General features: G+C 41.2%; 1 protein-coding gene across 2 annotated transcripts; it reads right to left on the reverse strand.

Moving 5' to 3' along the window:
• Window positions 1-1988: 1988 nt before the first annotated feature.
• On the reverse strand, window positions 1989-8694 carry LOC128696891 (beta-1,3-galactosyltransferase 4-like). Of its 2 annotated transcripts, XM_053788324.2 has the most exons (8): window positions 7975-8694; window positions 7273-7442; window positions 7024-7134; window positions 6251-6478; window positions 5289-5399; window positions 4752-4980; window positions 3566-3691; window positions 1989-3086 (listed from the first exon to the last, which is right to left on the reverse strand). In XM_053788324.2, exons 2-8 carry the CDS (start codon window positions 7440-7442, stop codon window positions 2766-2768), a joined length of 1296 nt encoding a protein of 431 aa, XP_053644299.2. In that variant the 5' UTR covers window positions 7975-8694; the 3' UTR covers window positions 1989-2765. The 2 variants fall into 2 exon arrangements, with proteins under 2 accessions (XP_053644299.2, XP_069952292.1); XM_070096191.1 differs by lacking the exon at window positions 7975-8694 and having other exon boundaries at window positions 7258-7389.
• Between the last annotated feature and the right edge of the window lie 1128 nt (window positions 8695-9822).

The following is a 9822-nucleotide window of genomic DNA, read 5'->3' on the forward strand; positions in this document are numbered from 1 at the left end:
CTTTGTAAACAATATCAGTTAGGTGATTTCCGACACTTAGATGCTTCCAGGACTGGAGTGTCGTCTTACACAAGACTGGAATGTTGTCTTACACAAGACTGGAATGTCGTCTTACACAAGGCTGGAGTGTTGTCTTACACAAGACTGGAATGTTGTCTTACACAAGACTGAAATGTCGTCTTACACAAGGCTGGAGTGTTGTTTTACACAAGACTGGAATGTCGTCTTACACAAGACTGGAATGTCGTCTTACACAAGACTGGAATGTTGTCTTACACAAGACTGGAATGTTGTCTTACGCAAGACTGGAGTGTCGTCTTATACAAGACTGGAATGTTGTCTTACACAAGACTGGAATGTTGTCTTACACAAGACTGGAATGTTGTCTTACACAAGACTGGAATGTTGTCTTACACAAGACTGGAATGTTGTCTTACACAAGACTGGAATGTTGTCTTACACAAGACTGGAATGTTGTCTTACACAAGACTGGAATGTTATCTTACACAGGATATAACATTCCAGGAGGCACTGGCATTAACTTATACAGGACTGGAGTATTTTCTTACTCAAATATAATATTTCAGAAACACTGCAGTTTTCTAACACATTTTGTCGGGCTGCGGCCGACTGGACTCTGCTGACAGTTACCTATTTTTACTACTAACTGGACAAGAAATCGAACTCGGGACCTTGCTATTGCGAGTTGTAAGCTCTCTCCAGTGAGCTAAGAAGCACCACTACTGTGAGGGGGGGCGTCAACCCCAGCTGGGTGAGGCAAAATAGGGGCAGGGCAGGTGAGAAATAAAATCATTCCCCCCAGCAACTACTATTAACCCCTCCCCCACAACCACTACCTCCTCCCCACAATTATTTATAATTATAATAATGGGGGAGCGCTAAATCCGTAGGATTATACAACGCACGTATGGGGGAGGGGAATGGAAGATATTCAGGATCAGTTTATGGAACTGGTCCCCTCACGGAAGGTTCCTTGAAGTTGGTGAGGGGTTCTTGATTTAGGGAATTGGATCTGTGCTCCAGTTCCCCGAATTAAGCCTGAATGCCTTCCACATCCCCCCCGGCGCTGTATAATCCTACGGGTTTAGCGCTTCCCCTTGATTATAATAATAATAATGGAACTGGAGCACAGATCTAATTCCCTAGATCAAGAGCCCCTCACCAGCGTCAAGGAACCTCCCTCGAGGGGCCCCTCCCCACAACACCTGTTTCACTTATGTGTTTTTAAATTAATTACATGCAAGTGTTGGCTATAAACACCTGCGTTTGCTTTCACCTTCCCCCTCCTCTCTCCTTTTATACATTAAAACTTGAATTTTGATTTATAGACCTGTAAAATCTTCCTTTTAACACTCATAAATATATTTTACCACTTATTATATTTATGATATCTGTTCGAAATTCTTGGTATCTTATTTTCCTTATTAAATTATCTGATTATATTTCAACGGTTCATGAATTTTCTAATCTATTTTCATTAATATTTATGTAGTTAAGGATAACTGCGTGTTTTATGTAACTACCATAATTTTTAAAGGGTTGGACTGGTAAGCCAGCGGAAGGCATCGGTCAGATGACCAGAAGCTCTATTCTGAACCTTACGATAAAGATATATTTCATTGTTTATTATTAAATTATTGTAAACTTATCTAAAATATATTTAGCTGGATTAGGCTAAATTAAATTGTACTTGTTATAATTAGGTTAGGTAAGTTTTCTAAGGTTCTTTTGGTACAAAATTTTTATTTTTGCATTAACATAAATGAAAAAAAAATATATCTCTAAATGTATAAGAGAAAATTTAGAAAGGACTTAATCTTGAAAGAGTTCTTGCTAATTGACCAGTTTTACCTATTCAGCACGATATATATATATATATATATATATATATATATATATATATATATATATATATATATATATATATATATATATATATATATATATATATATATATATATGTCGCAAACAGGCAATCTTAATGCAAAACAAAATTAAGCTGAAGATCTTTCGATCTCTCTTGCGTCATCAGGAGCTATACAAACTTGCAAGACTAGCAGCAGATAGGAGGGAAAATCAGTGTCTGCTGATATTACCTTTATGATAATTGTACTAATTAAAAAATGCTAGATTATTTGACCAATTAACACGTGTTAGTCTTAGATAATATATGCAGAGGCAATCACCTCAGGAATAAAACACAAAGTGTCTTGGTTTTATTGCCAACAATTTTGTTAAGTAATCGTCAAGGGACATCATATCTACATTGAGTCGATGGATATCCTGTGTCATATACAAGCAAAAATAAAGATACTCGTAATCTGTGCTGAAGAGATTGCTCATCAAAAGCTGCTAGAGTAAGGCTTCAGATTTTCCGGGGTACCAACGAAAGTATTATCACATGTAAATTGTGAGTTCATTACCTCTGTAACTTGCTCAGCTATCAGAACTTTGGAGTCCAGTCCCTGGACCAATTATGTACCTCTGTAATCTTTTGACTACCGCCCACAGGATGGGTATGGGGTGCATAACAAACATATTAAACTAACATGTTTAATGTTAAAATCGAGTGTGCTTGACTTTCGGAGTGCTTGATTTATTTATTAGCATATGGGGACACAGTGCTTCAATACCTCGGATGGGAGTATCGTTCAGCACCTCTCCAGCGCATGGGAATCATTCAGTAGTGAAGGCTCGATCCTCCATGCACCAATTCGAGACAGATTCACTGCTTATCTCTACTGCTAACTTTTGTGGTTGTCTTCAGTGTGGGAGAATTTTTTTATTCCCTCCCAACCGTAGCGTCTCTTGTCTTCACTAGTCTCTGTCATGAATGCCTTCTGCCCATAGAAAAGCTCCACAGAAGGATTCCCAGTGTAGAGGAACTCTGTCTGGACGTGAGGGACGTGAGCGAGGTGGGCCACAAGCCCCGTGGTGAAGACATCTTCCAGCCATAGGAAGGGGGTTTGGGCCACGTACTTCAGTAACCTCCTAACGGCGTGTGCACCCACAATATAGGCAGGACCTAGCACGAAGGGTGGGAAGATGTTCTCCGGGTACTCCTCCTGAAGAAAAGTTAAGAAGGTTAGTGGCTTGTGCAGCAGGTGAAGTAGGTAAATATAAGTGATCTTATGAATAACGTTTACCTCGGTAGATTTGATTTTTCGCCGCTGGCGCTACAAGTGTACGGACACAAGCTGAGATTATTATTGTAATTGTATTTACGTAAAGAACTAAATGCATGCGGACCATTCAGTGTTAAAGATTCGATTATCCGTTCGCCTTATACACTTAGAACCACCCAAAGTGCAGAGAATTAGACAGCAATCTCCACAAGCTACTGCTATACACCTGCATGCAAGAATAAGGTTACTGTCTGACAATTACCACAAGGAGGACCGAATCTTCACCACTCCTAAATGACCTATTCAAGTGTAGTTTCCTAAAACATAATATCCCACAAGCTTGTGTATATCAGTGGTTCAAACATGGAATTAATTTGCATAAGCAATCAAACTTAAAAATATTGCTTATAGTTACTCACTATAGCGAGACTCCACTTGCCTCTCCTGTGAGGGGACGAGCGAGTCTGTAACCTGCCGTAGATGTAGTCAGTGGGTGTGAGAGACAATGATCCATCATCACTGAGGCTTCCAGTGGAGTTGACGCTCTTCGTAAATGTAACAAAGAAAACGGAATTCAAGCGTAGCAAAAACACTGGATGCAGTCACAACAAAGAAAGTGGGATGCGTTCATTACTCATGAATAATAATCATAATAATAATTATGACAAGGGTAACATTACTGTTATTCTTTTGCAATTCATAATAATAACACCTAAAGCTTATGTAGTTATTACCTGAAGACGGTAAGATACACATACACTGGGAAGTATTTATCTCTCAAATCACAGGACATAAACACTGAGAGGTGTATTTCTCTCAGCGTATATATAATGAATTTACTGTAATTCCTGTTTTAAGGATTAAAGTATTCTTGTCTGGTGGTGTAAAGGTCACCGTTCAGCCTTATTATTAACACCCTTGTAGCCAACACCTTTTCAACGCCATGAACCTACCATAACCATCTATTAATGGTTAATGGTGCCTGTGCTATGGAATAAAGCTTGCTTAGTATTAATGTACATGTGAATTAAACCTTTGATGACTTTTTTTGTAGTGGCTAAGCTTTAAAGAACCTGATTCATCAGAGAACGAGCAACGATTGGCAGACGGAGGATCGAACCTGCACCGCTCCTTGCCTCTCAGTGACCCAAAGTTCTGTTAATGATTCAAAATCACTTATTAAGTGATTTCATTTATATAGGTAAAACTTGCGATTTATTCTTGTCGAATAAGGCAAGCGAAAATTTGTGCATGCAATAATTTCGCAAAATCATTCTGAACCTAACGAAAAATATATATTTCATTGTGTTTGTTTATTATTAAATTATTGTAAATTTATCTAAAATATATTTAACTGGATTAAGCTAAATTAAATTGCACTTGTTATAATCAGTTTAGATAAGTTTTATAAGGTTCTTTTGGTACAAAATTATTATTTTTTACATAACATAAATAAAAAAATATATATCTTTAAACATATAAGATAAAATTTTAGAAAGGACTTAATTTTAAATGAGTTCTTGCTAATTGACCAGGTTCACCTACTCAGCACGACATAACCATTCAACTACTAGGTTGAGCGGTGAAATGAGCAATATAACTTACCAAACTCAGCTGCTGGTTACTACTCGAGGTCGATAAACGAGGTGGAGAGGCGAGGGTGTCGTTACTCGCTGGAGTCTTGGGGGTAGTGACAGAGAACAGACCACGTAGATATTTCCCCAGACAGTAGGGGTTGACTAACACATCGTCGTCCACCTTAGCGATGAAGGGAACATGTGTGCAGTGTTGGGACACCCACGACAACCACGAGATGGCTTTGTAAGTAAGATTCCTGTAGAGGAAGAGGGAAAGCAGAGCTAGACTGATGGTGTGTCACTGGTGGTAGTGGTGAGTTATGAAGCGGTGGCGTGTATGGTCGAAGTAAGGTTGATTGTGGGGTGGTGTTTGAGGCGAGGTAGTTAAGAGCGGAGTTGCAATGTTCTGTAGTAGTAGTGACGAGGTAGTCAGGATCAGTGAGGCTGTTTTAGATAAAGAAACTGGAACAATAATTCAGTTTGTTCCATGACGGAGCCAGTGCGGGACATAGTTATGACTGTCAAAGTACGGAGACACCACATTCACCCTCGGTCCCTCGCTCACCTGTAGGAGTCGACGAAGGTGTTCTGAATAAGATCATGGAACAAGGCAGCCTCCGTGTCGAGGGCGTCCTGCAACTCAGCGTCCTGCGTCAGTCCTACTACGAAGAGCACCCTGAGGAGGAGCCAACGGTCACCCAGGAACCAGAGGACATAAGAGTACTCGTAATATTTCCAATTCCATCCCTCCCCCTTTCCTAGGAATATAACAACTGTACACAACTACCTTTCCGCCATGTTGCTATTACACAGAATAAGGTAAGCCGCACACTGAGCGTGTGTTTAAGGTCATTCATTAATAAATCTATTTTATCGCTTTCCTCAATTTCTGTATTATCTCTTTCCCTGACCTTCCTTTTAGCACCTCCGTTAGACTCGACACTAGCCACTCCCTATCTAACCTTCTTTTCAATCCTCTTTCTTATCTTTTCTAATTGCCTTTAACCTCTTGATTAATAAGACAGGTGTGTAACACTTAGCTATCTTTACTTCCGTAATATATCTTAGCCTTTTTCTTACCGTGTCTCCCTATGGTGTGTTAAGTAAAAGGACACAAATGCAACTAATGTGACATTTTATTTTGGCAACGTTTCGCTCCCCAGGAGCTTTATCAAGCCGTTACCTTGATAAAGCTTGATAAAGCTCATGGAGAGCGAAACGTTGCCACAATAAAATGTCACATTAGTTGCACCTGTGTCCTTTTACTTAACATATTGTGGCTAATTCTACCAATATTAATACAGTCTTCCTATGGTACCTACCCTCAGGTCTATCCTATCATCCACTCTTACTCCTCATCTGTATCATAAACAGAAATATGGTAAACAGAAGATGGGGTTTAAGCTCATAGGAAATATCTCGTACGCTCTTTAGCAAGAATCTGAGACAGTGCCTTTAGATCCTCGGATAAAGGGCCCTTCACCAGCACCAAGGGGTCCCCTTTGGAAGGGCTGCCAGAGTCCTCACTTGAGTCCTGTCCTGGGGTAGAGTGCTGGATGAGCCCAGGTGCTCCTAATGAAGTTCCTGCCTCGTCTGTTGCCTGGAGCTGAGGGCACCAGTGCCAGCACCAGGGGCTGGGAGCTGCCGTCGTGGCACGGTGTCGCCTGGTTCAGTGGGTGCCGCCACCTCACGTGCTCAGGGATGAGGTTCACCTTAGGTGCGGTGAGGTTCACCTTAATCTTGCCATGAATGAACCTGAAATAACACCCACTATTGAAGTATTTAGATTACGCTCAATTTTCCACTTAAAATGTAGTTTAGAGAACATAATTTTTACTATAAATTCTGACATTTAGATCATTCTGAACAAATTGCTATCACTGACAACCTGACTAGTCAGAACCTGGGCTGAAATTAATGGACGGAGGAGCGAGCATCAACAAATACACAAAAGTATTAAGTACAATCCCTCTACCTTAATATATAAACAGTAGCTACAAGCAGTATGTAAATAGGTAATAAGTATATAAACAGTAGATAGTAACGATAGATGCATCGTACAAGAGGTATGTGATCAGTAAGGACATCAGGCAATAGGTACCATCTGCTTACATTCAGATTAATATTAGGTGAAGCCTTCCTCTTACCTGAAACCATTCGGTTTATCGATTAGTTTTGATTATAATAATAATACCTAAAACTTTCTATTTATTGGACTTAATCACCAGAAATCTCACAGGTGAATCTCGCAATAACTCGCGTAATAATACTTAAGCTCTGAAGAAAAAATTATCACTGACCTGAATCGCTGTTTGTGCATCTCTGAGAGGTTGTGGGATGGTGGTGTTGTGGTAATGGAACTGATGGTAGTGGTGCTGGTGTCAGCACTCGGCAAGTCAGACTCCCATACTCTGAGTGGGACGCCAACAATATTGTTACAAGAAGTCTGGGTTTATACTGTTATTGCACTAAATATAATAACAATAATCTGAAAGACCTGTGAGTCAGGTGAGTCCTCACCTGAGAAGGCTCACCTGAAGAGGGTTCACCTGAGATGATCGTGGTATCCATGGGGTGTAAGGGGCGTGGTAGGCGTGGTAGCGTAGAAACTAAGCGTGAGGAATGCAACTACGGTCAGCAGCTGTAGTAGCAGCAACAGCAGTGTGCCCTCCTCTCGCCTGGTCACAGCAGCACCCACCAACTTCACTCTTACAACCATCTACATACACAAAGTAGGTGTATTACTATAACTACTACCACTACTACTACTATTACTATAACTACTACCACTTCTACTACTAGCAGTACTCCTACCGCTACTACTATTACTATTAAAATATTAATAACGGCAACGATACAGTTTGCTTATTAAAATTAGTCTACATTGCAAAATACATGAACGGAAAATGTTAAATCAGTAGAAAAAAAGAGTAAATTTAAGAATGATCACATTTTTAAATATAACTGAGAAGGTGAAAACATTTATAAATGTACTCAAGGTGGGTCACTTTGTTCTCTGTGTGACCCATACACTGTATGTCACCTTAGTTAATATGTGTGTTCTTCCGGTTAATATGTGTGTGTTCCTTCAGTTAACATGTGTCTTTGGTTACTGTATGTTCTTGCAGTTATAGTGTATCTCTGGTTGTTGTGTAAACTGTAATCATAAATGACCCCAAAGGTTATTGCTTGACTCTGAAGTTATGGCTGGACTCTGTATTACTTTTAGATTAATCTAACCTTTAACTAACCTTATAGAGTGGACGACACTGCTGTTGTAGAGGATGTCATCACCATGGCTGTTGCTGTTGTTGTTGTGAGCTCCTCTGCTGGACCCCCCACTCTACCAGGGAGCTTACACACACACACACACACACACACACACACACACACACACACAGGCCAGGAGCTGCAACCAAAAAGTAGGTGAGTACTCACACACACTTCCCACACAACTCCTCTACACAACAGGCCAAGTGGCTTTCGACAAGTGCATTTGAAAACTAGTAACTAACTACAACTACAGCTACACTTTGACACTCAGGAGGGCCCATCTTTCGCATCTTCGACTGTGACTATCTTCGGTACTTGAGTCACCAAGTTTTTCGTGTTCGAGGCGAACAGCTTCGACACTTCGAAGATGCTGTTTAACTTGTCACACTTTGACGGTATTAACTCTGACTCTTCAAAGGCATGAGCCTCGACACCAGGAAGTTACAGTATCAACTTCAAGATTCAGGAGCAGCTTTCAAGGTGACCTTTTTTCTGGCATTTCAGCCTGATGAACATTGACACTTTAAATGCCAAGAAACAACGCTTCGTGGTGAAAAAATCTGCACCTCTAAGTTCCTTAAACAGTATGTTATTAGAAGTGAGCAGCAGCGTAAGTGCCGAAGCCACAGGACGCAGGTTGTGTGAGAGTGACGACGAGAGTCATCGTCACAAGGGTGAACAACTCGTATGTGAATGCTCTACCACAGGTGTTCACTGTACACAGATATCGTTAAAACTGTGAATACATAATTCCCAGACTCTGTAACACATGTATGTATATGCATTATGCATACATGTATGATTATATATATGTATATGTATACACACACACACATTCGGGTATACGAGTATACACTCTCTTAATTATTCTATTCTGCTCTATTGTGTCTAAAAGCCGGTACCACCTCAAACACACCTGCTATAATATTTCTATATTATAATTATGATAGACAGTCCTGGTTACGTCATGTTTGCATTATAGCTAAAAAAAAATTTGACCGCCCCACAAATACAATGATGAAGGAAGCAACGTTACCGTCACATATGGTGCGCTGTGTGACGTTACCGTCACATATGGTGCGTTGTGTGACGTTACCGTCACTCATGGTGCGGTGTGTGACGTTACCGTCACTCATGGTGCACTGTGTGACGTTACCGTCACTCATGGTGCGCTGTGTGACGTTACCGTCACATATGGTGCGTTGTGTGACGTTACCGTCACTCATGGTGCGGTGTGTGACGTTACCGTCACATATGGTGCGTTGTGTGACGTTACCGTCACTCATGGTGCACTGTGTGACGTTACCGTCACTCATGGTGCACTGTGTGACGTTACCGTCACTCATGGTGCGCTGTGTGACGTTACCGTCACATATGGTGCGTTGTGTGACGTTACCGTCACTCATGGTGCGGTGTGTGACGTTACCGTCACATATGGTGCGTTGTGTGACGTTACCGTCACTCATGGTGCGCTGTGTGACGTTACCGTCACCCATGGTGCGCTGTGTGACGTTACCGTCACTCATGGTGCGTTGTGTGACGTTACCGTCACTCATGGTGCGCTGTGTGACGTTACCGTCACTCATGGTGCGGTGTGTGACGTTATAGTCACTCATGGTGCTGTGTGTGACGTTATCGTCACTCATGGTGCGGTGTGTGACGTTACCGTCACTCATGGTGCGTTGTGTGACGTTACCATCACTCATGGTGCGTGTTGTGACGTTACCGTCACTCATGGTGCTTTGTGTGACGTTACCGTCACTCATGGTGCGTTGTGTGACGTTACCGTCACTCATGGTGCGTTGTACGACGTTACCGTCACTTAT

Source organism: Cherax quadricarinatus, chromosome 52, assembly GCF_038502225.1.
Source record: "Cherax quadricarinatus isolate ZL_2023a chromosome 52, ASM3850222v1, whole genome shotgun sequence".
NCBI lineage: Eukaryota > Metazoa > Arthropoda > Malacostraca > Decapoda > Parastacidae > Cherax > Cherax quadricarinatus.